We start from the raw sequence: 12,777 nt of genomic DNA on the forward strand, positions 1-12,777 counted from the left end.
ACAAAAAAAAACCCCTCCTCTTGTAGGAGACCTCATGTGATATTTATTGTGACTAGGTTTATAAGCAAATAGTCCTGGTTTCTTGACAGGGAGGGGGATAAATGTGTACATTTCCCTCCATCCTGTCCCCTCCCCCTCTCTGCACCTCTTTCCCTCTCTCATTTCATTACCCTTTCTCTCCCTTTTATGTCCCTCTCCCCATCCTCATCGTTCCCATCTTATTCACCTTTTCTGTTGTTCCTACTTTCTCTCATCCTCCTCCCCCACGCCCCTTCGTTATCTCCCTCTGTAGTAATTTATTGCTGTTACAGTTGCTTGCTTGCCTTTTAATGTTAGCTTCTTGGCCAGTTTAATATTGAAAAATGTTTTCATTTTTCCATGTGAAGTTGGGTCCCTCCCAAAATCTCATCTTGGATCAGTATGTCAGACAGTTTTTTCCTAAATAACTCATTCATCATAAGCCTAATTTAGTGATATTTCTTATGTTTTAGTTGACAAAGAGATGATGCAAAGAATAAGGGAAAAATCTATTTTACAAGCACAAGAAAGAGCAAAAGAAGCTACAGAAGCAAAAGCTGCAGCAAGGCGAGAAGATCAAAAATATGCACTAAATGTTATGATGCAGGTAAGTTGCAGATTGATAGGAAAGTCCTCTGATTAAAGAGATAATAGTAAACTGTGTAAGGATAATTTATTACAATCACTGTACTTGCTCAAGTCTTTGTTCATGCTTTGGTTATAGGACTTATGATGTTATGTAGGCTATCTACACTTACATGTGTTCCTGAAAATCTATATGAAAATGGAGGATATAAAGATTGAACAATAGATTTACTTGTTTCAGGAAGAATGTTCTTTTTCCAAGGTAGTAAAAAAATGGTAAGGTTGTATGATAGAAGTGTTTTACTTATTTTTAAATCTTGAAATAATGGACATGATTATTTAAAACAAGAAGAGTCTTGAGGTGCCTGAGTGGCTCAGTTGGTCCGACTGTTGGTTTTGGCTCAGGTCATGATTGCACAGTTTCTGAGTTCAAGCCTTGCATCAGGCTCTGGACTCTGTGCTGTCAGTGGGGAGCCTGCTTGGGATTCTCTCTCTTTTCCTCTCTCTCCTTCCCCACTGCTCTCTCAAAATAAATACATAAACTTAAAAAAATTTAAAAAAAGAGCCCAGTTAAACACTAAATATTGACATATTAGTATCTTTTTTTAACTGTTGAGGCTTTCAAGTTAAAGCTTTTAATCAGCAATATATTTTTTGAGATATAATTCACATACCATATAATTGACTCATGTAAAGCTTATAATTTATTAGTTTGTTGTATATTTAGAGATGTGCAGCTATCACCACAATGAATTTTAGGACATTTTTATCACCTCAAAAAGAAACCATGTGCCCATTAGGAGTCACTCACCATTCCTCCCATCCACTCCAGCTCCAGGCAACCAGTAATCCACTTTCTGTCTTTATAGATTTACCTATTCTGACTAATTTTTACAAGTAATTTTTTTTATTAAAAAAATTTTTTTACATTTATTTTTGAGAAACAGAGACAGAGCATGAACGGGGAGGGGCAGACATAAAAGGAGACACAGAATCTGAAGCAGTCTCCAGGCTCTGACAAGCTGTCAGCACAGAGCCCAACAAGGGGCTTGAACCCATGAACCCATGAACTGTGAGATCATGACCTCAGCCGAAGTCCGATGCACAACCAACTGAGCCACCCAGGCACCCCTTTACAAGTAACTTCTTATCTCTATTCTCATGTTGACATCTTGAAATGATTAAGGAATCTATAACTAGCATTTCATGAAGAGCTCTGTGGATCCAAGTCTCTTCTTTTATATTTGGATTACTACTATTTTATTCATAATGAACAGTTCATAATTCCAAAGGTTTCTCCACTTCTTTCATTACTTCTACTTGACTTTATATATATGTGTGTGTGTGTATACATATATATAAAGAGAGAGCACGTGCGTGCGTGCACCTATGGTTATATACTTTGTCTTTTACTTGAAAACTGAACACATGGTCAGCTGACCAAAGATTCCTGCTTTCAGTATATTTGAGTTCCATCTTTTCTTTATTGTGTTATTGCTGCTATCAGCCTTTTGATTTTATCATTTTCCTGAATTTTAAAAAATAAAAGCAAAATAATATAAAATTTGTGGTAATGGACAAATATTTACTGAACTAATAAAATAGTTAAAATAATGGTATGCATTCTGCTGTATTGGTAAAATAATAAACCTAGCAGTATCACCATGTTATGTCTCGAAGTTATTAGTATACTGATATCTGAAAGCCTGACTTTGGTATTTGGAAAGATGGTTTTAGGGGTGTTAGTGTATAAAATGTGAAGCTGTATAGCACATCCACAATGTTAAAGTGGATAGGGCGCCTGGGTGGCGCAGTCGGTTAGGCGTCTGACTTCAGCCAGCTCACGATCTCGCGGTCCGTGAGTTCGAGCCCCGCGTCGGGCTCTGGGCTGATGGCTCAGAGCCTGGAGCCTGTTTCCGATTCTGTGTCTCCCTCTCTCTCTGCCCCTCGCCCGTTCATGCTCTGTCTCTCTCTGTCCCAAAAATAAATAAACGTTAAAAAAAAAAAAAAGAAAGAAAAAAAAAATAAAGTGGATAGAACCTATGGTAAGTCTATAGCCTTTACTCCAAACTGTCCATGTTGTTTGTTTCTTTCCTTCAATAGAGTTCAGAATTGGGATTATGTTTTCTTTCTTCCTTATTATAACCATTGCCAAGTTAAATAGTAGGTACTCAAATATTTGAGTTAATTAATGTGAATACCTTGCTCTAATACCCTATGACAGTAGCAACATTCTAGTTTGATGGATAGACACAGATTTTTTTTTTCTCTGTCTGATGTTAGACATTCAGAAAAGAACTTTCATGGTTCAGTAAGAGTAGATGAAGAGATACAACAACAAAAGGCAACATGTTATTAGCTGAAACCAAAAAATTAACTTAAAATTTGAATTACATCTCAAAAAAGAACAGTTTTTAGTAGTAATCTTTTAAAAATAATTAGCAGGGCTGGTGCTAAGACTCATTATAATGTCAGTTCACTGTGCTGTATTAGTCTGCTTGGGCTACCATAACAAAATACCACAGATTGGAAAGCTTAAACAACAGACAGTTCTAACAGTTCTGGAGTCTCGAAGTCTCAGATTGAGGTCCAGCAAAGTCAGTTTCGGGTGAGGAGTCTGTTCTGGTTTGCAGTTGGCAGAGAGAGAGAGAGAGAAAGAGAAAGAGAGAGACAGAGAGAGAGAGCGACAAAGAAAGAAATCAGGTGTCTCCTCTTACTAGGACACTAATCCTCTTCTATCCGGCCCCACCCTTATGACCTCATCTAACCTTAATTACTTCATCAAAGGCCTGTTTTCCAAATATAGCTACCCTGGGGATTAAGGCTTCCACAGATTAATTTGGGGGCACAGAAACACCCGGTCAATAGCACTGTGTAATAAACTATCCAAAATTTAGCGACCTCAAGGCACAAATACTTATTTCTCAACATTCTGTATGTTGGTGAGGCATTTTCTGTGGTTTGGGGCTGGATTTGTTATGGCTGGATATTCTAGAATGGCCTCGCTCAAGTGTCTGAAACCTTGCCTGGAAGCTAAGCTTGAAGAAGCGCTTTTAAAGCTTTTGCTGTATCATATTTACTAATGTTTCATTAGCCAAAATATGTCATATCGCAAGCTCAGATTCAAGGGCTGGAGAAAGACTACACCTCTTCTAGGAAAGAGTGATTAAATCACATTGTAAAGGGGCATGCATATAGGGATGGGAGGAATTTGGGGCCACTTTGCAAGTTCAGTGATAAAGCAGTGATCAGATGTAGTTCATTCAAGGCTCTGATTCCATCTGTCTGCATCATCTTTAGCACTGCATTTTCTTTGTGTCTATTTTACCCTAGGCTGATGATCTACATCAGCATATAACAAGGCCCAGTGGAAGACAGGCTATTTTGTTGGCTCCCTTGTAAACCCATAAAACAATTGCTTTAGATGTTATAAAGTCATATTAGAAATGATAATCAGTTTGACACCTGTTCACATGAATCATGAAGTCTTTGTTGCTTCAAACTTATTTTACAGGATCAGCTCTTCACTATCTTTGCTGCTGATCTATCATTTGTTCACTTTATAGTCATTTGTTGAATGAAAGGTGTTGCTACAGAGTTGAACAAGTCAGTCTTCACTTTCAGTTTACTCATGGTACAGAGAAAGTGACAGGCGAGAAAAACAGATTGCACCAGAGGATGCTTGAGAGGTCATGGGAGGATAAAAAGAGAACACTGACAAAAGACTGGTATCTCAGTCTGAGAGTATGGGCAGGAAATATGAGGCAGTGTTGTTTGTGCCCAATACTGGAGAATGAGTCACAGGTACCTGGAGAATAAATGGAAAAATTACAGATAGCTTGAATAAGCACATGACAGAAAGTGGCACAGTGAGGGAACATTTGTTGGTCAGAAATAAAATCTTAATATTTTGAAAATTTTCCTGAAGGTAATGGGGCACTCTTTAGCAATTTTCAGCAAGAATATCAAATTAATAGGGTTTGTATTTTGGAAAAGTTGATTCTGGCTATTGAGATTCTGGCTATTGCTTGTAGTGTGGAGGCAGAACTTTTGTATTTTTAAGTTGGAAAGACTTTGAACATATTTACATGTTGAATAAGAGGCCAGTAAAGGAAAGGTTGATAATACAACCAAAGCAGGGAATTGATGATGATGGAATGGGTGGGATGAAGGTGAACCAGTGAAAAAATTAAAGTAATAGCAGGATATATTTTTTAAATATTTATTTACTTTGGAGAGACAAAGAGTCGGGGGGAGGAGAGAGAGAGAAGGAGAGAGAGAGAAGTGGAAGGGGCAGAGAGACAGGGGAGAGGATCCCAAGTAGGCTCCACACTGTCAGCACAGACCCCCAACTCGGGGCTTGATGTCATCAACTATGAGATCTGAGCCAAAATCAAGAGTCTGATGCTTAACCGACTGCTCTACCCAGTTGCCCTGTGGGATATTTTATCTTTTGACACTAGAGGGCAGGGCTAAGGAATGACTAAGTATTTGGAAAATTCTTAAGTACACAGATAGTTAAAAGAATCCTTTTTTCCCCCTTTTTTTGCCCCCCTTCCTCCCTCAGGATGAAGGAGGCAAGAGGGAAAGAGATTGAGGCAGAGTTATAGGTTTTGAAGTGATTAATGAAAGTTTGGAATACAGATGCCAAACTAATCTGAAACATGCTCTATTGGACAGTGTTGACTGCTATTGCCTAGTTTTCCTATCTTATTTACTATTTTGTTTTATAGATTGCCCTATTCTCTTTTGAGTTTTCCTTTTGTTTTCTACTTCAGGGTAAGTACTACTTGACTTTTGTCCTCTGAACTTTTAACCTAGGTAGATCAATTTTGAGGTGCTTTCTTCTTTTTCTTAAAGATAAAACCCAGAAATCTCAACCTGTGAAACAAATGTTGCCTAATCATGCAGATGAAGTATGAGTTGCTTTCTGGAGTTGTCTAGATTATACTATAGTGCCTTAAAAAGTTCTTATCTGTGGGGGTTGATTCCAGCTCAGGTAATGATCCTGGGGCCCGGGGATTGAGCCCCATGTTGGGCTCCGTGCTGACAGCACAGAATCTGCTTGGGATTCTCTCTCTCTCTCTCTCTCTCTCTCTCTCTCTCTCTCTCTCTCTCTCTCTTTTTCTCTCCCTCCATCCCTCCATCCCTCCATCCCTCCATCCCTCCATCCATCCCTGTCTCCTGCTCACTTGTACCTATCTAAAATAATGTTAAAAAAAATTCTTACCTGTGAAACCACATATGCTATTTATTGGAAGAGTGTACAATTTACAAAAATACCGCAAGGAACTACTTGGCCACTTTTATTCTATTTTTTATTAGTAATTTTAATGTTCCTAGCATTTTTTGTATCCCCAGCCCCTCCTTTTTCTGCATCTTCTTTCCTTTCAGTATATATCAGTACCCTGTTAGCCCTATTGATTTTCTCATAATCCTGTTTCTTCCTTTTAGGTAATTAGCATTTTCCCTATAAACCCATCTTTAGGGCTCTGTGCTTTTGGTAACTCCTGTTCTAACTCCTTTGACCAACTCTTTATATGTGAAGTCTTCATTCTCTTACCTTATTTGTTATTAACAGTTATTGCCATCATAAGACACTTAATTATGCTGTTCATATACCCAGTCTTTGTGTCACTATTCCTTTTGAATTTTATTTTTCACCTTTTCTGTCTTTGATATTTCTTTTTTTTCCTGAATTTTTTAAATGTTCATTTAATTTTGAGAGAGAAAGAGAGAGTGTGAGCAGGGGAGGGGCAGAGAGACAGGGAGACTCCAGGCTCCAAGCTGTAAGCACAGAGCTCTATGTAGGGCTTGAACTCACAGACTGCGAGATTATGACCTGAGCCAAAGTTGGACGCTCAACTGACTTAGCCACCCAGGCACCCCTGTCTTTGATATTTCTTATTGACAAGTTTTACAGACCAAGTACACTTTGTTTTGTTTGTTTCTCCTTCAAAGTGTACCATGGTGGCTTGGTTTATTTTTAAGCTTCTTTTTTTTTTTTAATTTTACTGAGGTGTAATTGACAAAATTCTAATATATTTAAAGTATATAATGTGAACATTAGCTATACATATACATTGTGAAAGGAATCCCTTAGTGAAGTTAATTAACACATATATCACTTCATAGAGTTATCCTTACATTTGATCTCAGCACTTATAGCTGAAAATTTGTACCCTATCATCAACTCCTCCCCATTTACCCTGCCCCTTAGCCCCTGGCAACCACCATTCTTTCTACTCTGTTTCTGTGAGTTCAATTTTTTTTTTAATTTGATGTATAAATGATACCATGCAGTGTATATGTTATATATAACATGCATAGTATGTAGATATATGTGTGTGTATATAATGAACAGAATGAATGTGTGTGTGTATAATGAACAGAATGAATGTGCATGTGTGTATATATACATATATGACATTTCAATCCATTCATCTGTCAATGGATTCTGAAGATTGTTTCTATATCTTGGCTATCTTGAATAATGCCTCACTAAACGTGGTAGTGTAGACATCTCCTGGAGATAGTGACTTCATTTCCTTTGAATATATATACCTGTCAGTCATTTGTATATCTTCTTTTGAAAAATGACTAGTCAGGTCCTTGGTACATTTAAAAGTTTTTATTTATTTTCTTGCTATTGAGTTATGAGTCTTCTATATTTTGCATATTAATCCCTTATTGGCTCTGTGGTTTACATATATTTCTCCCATTCAGTACATTACTTTTTTATATTGTTTGTGTTCTCTTTTGCTGTGCAAAAGCTCTTAAGATGTAGTCCCACCTTATTTTTGCTTTTGTTGCCTTTGCTTTTGGTGTCAAATCTAAAAAACCATTTCCAAACCAATGTCAAGGAGCTTATCACCTATATTTTCTTCTAGGAGTTTTAGGTTTTGGATCTTACATTCAAGTCTTTAATCCATTTTGAGTTAGTTTTTGTGTGTGGTGTAAGGTAGGGATCCAGTTTCATTCTTTTGCATGTGAATATCCATTTTTTTCTAGCACCATTTACTGAACAGACTATCTTTTCGTCTTTGTACATTTTTAGTGCTTTTGTTAAAAATTAGGTGATCATACATGCATAGGTTTGTTTCTGGGCGCTCTATTTTGTTTCATTGATCTATATGTCTGTTTTAATGATAATACCATACTGTTTTGATTACTCTAGCTTTGTAATATAGTTTAAAATTAGAAAGTGTGACACTCCAGCTTTTGTTCTTCTTGCTGAAGATTGCTTTAACTAATTAGAATCTTTTTTGGTTCCATACAAATGTTAGGATTGTTTTTTCTATTGATGTGAAAAATGCTATTGGAATTATGATAGGGGTTGTAATGAATCTGTAGATCACTTTGGGTAGCATGGCCATTTTAACAATATTCTTCCAATCCTTGAAGATTTATTTGTGTCTTCAATTTCTTTCAGCAGCATTTTGTAGTTGTCATTGTATAGATATTACACCTCTTTGGTTAAATTTGTTCCTAAGTATTTTATTCTTTTTTATGCTGTTGTAAATGAGATTTCTTCTTATTTTCTCTTTCTGATAGTTTGTTGTTAGTGTAGGAATGTAACCGATTTTTTTTTTGTATGGACTTTGTGCCTTGCAGCTGTACTGGATTCATTTATTAGTTCTAACAGGGTTTTTCTGTTTTTTGTTTTTTTCTTTTTTGGAGTTCTTAGAGTTTTCTCTGTATGTCACCTGCAAATCTAGACACTTTTATGTCTTCCTTTCCAATTTGGATGGCTCTGGCTGGGACTTCAGTACTATGTTGAGTAGAGGTGGTGATAATGGACATTCTTGTCTTGTTCCTGATCTTAGAGGAAAACTTTTGACTTTGTGCTATTGAGTATGATGTCAGTTATGGGTTTGTCATATATGGCCCTCATTTTGAGCTATGTTCCATATAGATCTAATTTGTTGAAAGTTTTTATCATGGAAGGATGTTGAATTTTGCTAAATGCTTTTCTACATCTATTGAGATGACCAAATGATTTTAATCCTTGATTTTGTTAAACTGATGTATGACATTGATTGATTTGCATATATTAAACCATCCTGCATCCCAAGAATGAATCTCATTTGGTCATGGTGTATAATCCTTTCAATGTACTCTGGAATTTGGTTTGCTAATATTTTGTGGAGAATTTTTGCATATGTATTCATCAGGGATATTGGCTTATGGTATTCTTTTCATGTAGTGTGTTCTTATTTGACTGGTATGTGGGTAGTGCTGGCCTAATAAAATGAGTCTGGGAGTGTTCCCCCCCTTCACTTTTTTAGAAGGTTTTCAAAAATGATGTGTATGTATCCTTTTCTAAATGTTGGGTGGAATTTAGTACTGAAGCCATCTGATCCCGGAGTTTTCTTTGTTGGGAGGTTTTTGATGACTGATTCATTCTCCTATAACTGGTTTGTTTAGATTTTGTCTTCAGGATTCAGTCTTGCAGGTTGTACATTTCTATAAATTTATCCATTTTTTTTTTAGGTTTTCTACTTTGTTATCATATAATTATTCATTTTACTTTTTTATGATCCTTAGTATTTCTGTGTTGTCAGTTGTGATGTGTCCTCTTTTATTTCTGATTTTATTTTTTGAGTCTTCTCTCCTTTTACCTTAGTTTAGCTTAATAGCTTTCAATTTTATTTTTCTTTTCAAAAAACCAGCTCTTAGTTTCACTGATCTTTTCTATTATCATTCTAGGCCCTACTGCATTTCTTTATGCTCTGATATTTATTATTTTTTTGCTTCTACTAACTTTGGGTTTAATTTATTCTACTTTATCTAACTCTTTAAGGTGTAAAGTTAGGTTGTTTATTTGAGATCCTTCTTTTTTCTTAAAGTAGGAGTTTATTACTATAAACTTCCCTTTTAAAATTGTTTTTGCTTCATCCCATAAGTTTTGGTATTTTGTGTTTCCATTTTCATTTGTTCCAATATATGTTTTGATTGCCCTTTTGATATCTTCTCTGACCCATTTGTTGTTCAGGAGTAATGTGTAATCTCCACATACTGGTTAATTTTTGTTTTCCTTGATACTGATTTCTACTTTCATGCCATTGTGGTCAGAAAATATACTTGAGCTAATGAATATTCTTTAACTCTTTTATGACTTTGTGTCTTGGATAGTAGCCATCCTAATGGGTGTGAGATGGTATCTCATGGTGGTTTTGATTTGGTCCTCAATGCCATTTTAATTTGAAATGTGTCTTTGAAACCTACCCATTCCCCTTTCCTCCATTTTTAATTCTTTCAGATGTTGGTAAGCAGAACCTTTATTTTTGGTTGGTCTTTTCCTCTCTTATCCCATCATTTGCCCTACACTTACTCCTTTTTTAAAAATAACAGCTTTGAGATTTCCTTCATACACTGTACAGTTCACTCTTAAAGTGTACAATTCTGGGGGCTCCTGGGTGGCTCAGCCGGTTAAGTGTCTGACTTTGGTTCAGGTCATGATCTCATGGTTTGTGAGTTCGAGCCCCACATAGGGCTCTGTGCTGACAGCTCAGAGCCTGGAGCGTGCTTCACATTCTGTGTCTCCCTCTCTCTCTGCCCCTCCCCTGCTCATGCTCTGTCTCTCTCTCTCTAAAATAAATAAATGTAAAAAAAAAATTAAAATAAATAAATAAAAGTATTTTAAAAAATAAAGTATACAATTCTATGGCTTTTAGCTTAATTACAAATTATGCAACCATCATGACTATGTGGTTCCAGAACATTTTCATCACTTCAGAAAGGAACCCCATACCCATTAGCAGTCACTCACTATTCTATCCTCCTCTGTAGTCCCTATCTACCTTCTGTCTCTATGGATTTGTCTATTCCGGACATTTCACATACAATATATGACCTTTGGTATCTGCCTTTTTTCACTTAGCATAATGTTTTTGAGTTCATTTACTTATTTATTTTAATGTTTATTTACTTTTTGAGAGAGACAGCGTGAGCAGGGCAGGGGGCAGAGAGAAAGGGAGACACGGAATCAGAAACAGGCTCCAGGCTCTGAGCTTTCAGCACTGAGCCTGATGCAGGGCTTGAGCTCACAGACTTTAAGAACATGACCTGAGCTGAAGTCAGACGCTCAACCGACTGAGCCACCCAGGTGTCCTTCATTCATTTTGTAAAATAGGTGAGACCTTCATTCATTTTTATAGCTGAACGATACTCCATTGTATGGATATACCACAGTTTGTTTCTTTATTCGTCAGTTGGTGGAAATTTAAGTTCTTTTCACCTTTTAGCTATTGTAAATAGCACTGCTATGAACGTTCACTTATAATTATTTTTTTTGAGTACCTGTTTTCAATTCTTTTGTGTATATACCTAGGAGTAGAATTGCTGGGACATTTAACTTTTTGAGGAGCCACCAAACAATTTTCCATAATGACTGTACCATTTGGCATTCTCTTCAGCAATATGTGATGATTCCAATTTTTCTACATCCTTGCCAAAACTTGTTATTTTTCATTTTGTTGTTTATAATCATCAGAAAGTATGATCCCCCCAGGTTTTTTTTTTTCAAGATATTTTGGCTATTCTGGGGCCTTTGCAATTCTATTTGATTTAAAGATTGGCTTTTTCATTTCAGTTATTATTGTAGCATATCTGTGTGTTATTTGGCGGTTTGAAAAGATCATTATATAAAATATTTTTATAATTAAAAAATGAATAGAAAATAGAAAATGAATAGAAAATAGTGAGATCACTACTAATTTTTTTCTTTTTTCTTTTGTATTTTCTGTGTTCTCACCATAATAAATGCATGTTTTTTCATAAGATAATATTTTTTTAAAAAGGAGCAACACTTACCTTCTGATGATTACTTTTTCTACCTTTAATTTCTTTTTTCTGTAATAATAATTTACTAATTTTCTGTGTAAATCTACCAAATTTCTAAGCATATGAGAAATTAACTTTAGCTATTAACAGGTAGTCATCAGAAAAGACAGTATCTCCGACACTGCTTTTCTTATATGTACATTTTGTCAGGTGTGCTGACCTACATCCTTTTTGTGTAAGTGTATCCCAGATTCACAACATCTGTATAGAAGTATACTTTGAGCAATCATACATGTCCATTTTTTTGTTTACTTCAAACTTTTTCATCTTTTCCAGATGTGTGGTTAAAGTTCATTCATTCATTCATTCATTCATTCTACCCATTAGGATATTTGTTAGCCTTGGAAAGAAGAGAGTGTGGAAGCAAAAATACTTTTGTTGAGAGAAAAATGGAAAGAACTGAAATTGTTAGATGGTACTTAATCTTCTCAACAGCAAAGTCTTGAGATGGAAGTAGCAGAATGCACTTAGGCATCTCTAAAAAGTAAACTGTAAAAGCTGTTATCAGAAATGAACAAGATTATTACTGAGCAGAAAGGAAAACATAAAGGGCAGGATATAAAAATATATTAACTCATTTCCATTAGTCCAAATCTGGTTTGAGAAATAATTTTTCTTCATCAATTCTTTTAGTTTTGTTCCCGTGAATTTGAAGTCTAGTCAAATGGGAACTTTGTAACATACATAACATTAAATATGTATGTAAACATACATGCCTTTGGCATGCCTTGCAATTTTTTATTGAAAGCTATACATGTTATATCAGGTAGTAGAAACAGGTTATTAAGCTGATTTATTTTAATGTGGCTGGGATTTAGGCTATGTTTAATGTTAGCTGTAGCTGTTGGTATCAGAGGCCTCTGGTGTCTGTTTTGTTTTTTTGAACTCCCCTTTGACTTTGGGCTTCAATTCCTCTTCTGTAAGAGTTTTTATCATAAGACTCTCTCTTATATAATCTACTCTCATTATCCTGGAACCCCCTAGGTATGGTAGTAAATTTATAAGGGAAGAGAAGCATTCATAGACTTTCAGTTAAATATCACTTTTTCCATGGGCCTGTATCTTGGAGCTGTGATCTTTCAAGTTTTCCTCCAGTGAGACAGCTTTTTCCCACTGCCTCCTATTCCCTTCCTTGACTGCACTGTTCCTGGTCTATTTTCTTGAATCCTTGACTACTGACTATTTCCTTCTCCCGATAAGTGGGACAAGAAAGCTGGAGAAGACTGAAGTGGGAGGGATTTTCTTTCCCAGCAGAGATAAGGGACTTCCGCTCTGGCAAGGTCCTTTACTCTATGGCTAGTAGATCTTTGTTAAGGAGAGTGCTCTGGG

General features: G+C 36.0%; 1 protein-coding gene across 5 annotated transcripts in view; it reads left to right on the plus strand.

The window, feature by feature from the left end:
- DNAAF4 (dynein axonemal assembly factor 4) overlaps positions 1–12,777 on the plus strand; it is a 76,153-nt gene that overhangs the window by 10,514 nt on the left and 52,862 nt on the right. For all 5 annotated transcript variants that reach the window (XM_023255329.2, XM_023255328.2, XM_045059282.1 and 2 more), the window contains exon 4: positions 492–625. In XM_023255329.2, the coding sequence (XP_023111097.2) occupies positions 492–625 (134 nt within the window). The remainder of the gene's footprint in view (positions 1–491; positions 626–12,777) is intronic.

Source organism: Felis catus, chromosome B3 (genome assembly GCF_018350175.1).
Source record: "Felis catus isolate Fca126 chromosome B3, F.catus_Fca126_mat1.0, whole genome shotgun sequence".
NCBI lineage: Eukaryota > Metazoa > Chordata > Mammalia > Carnivora > Felidae > Felis > Felis catus.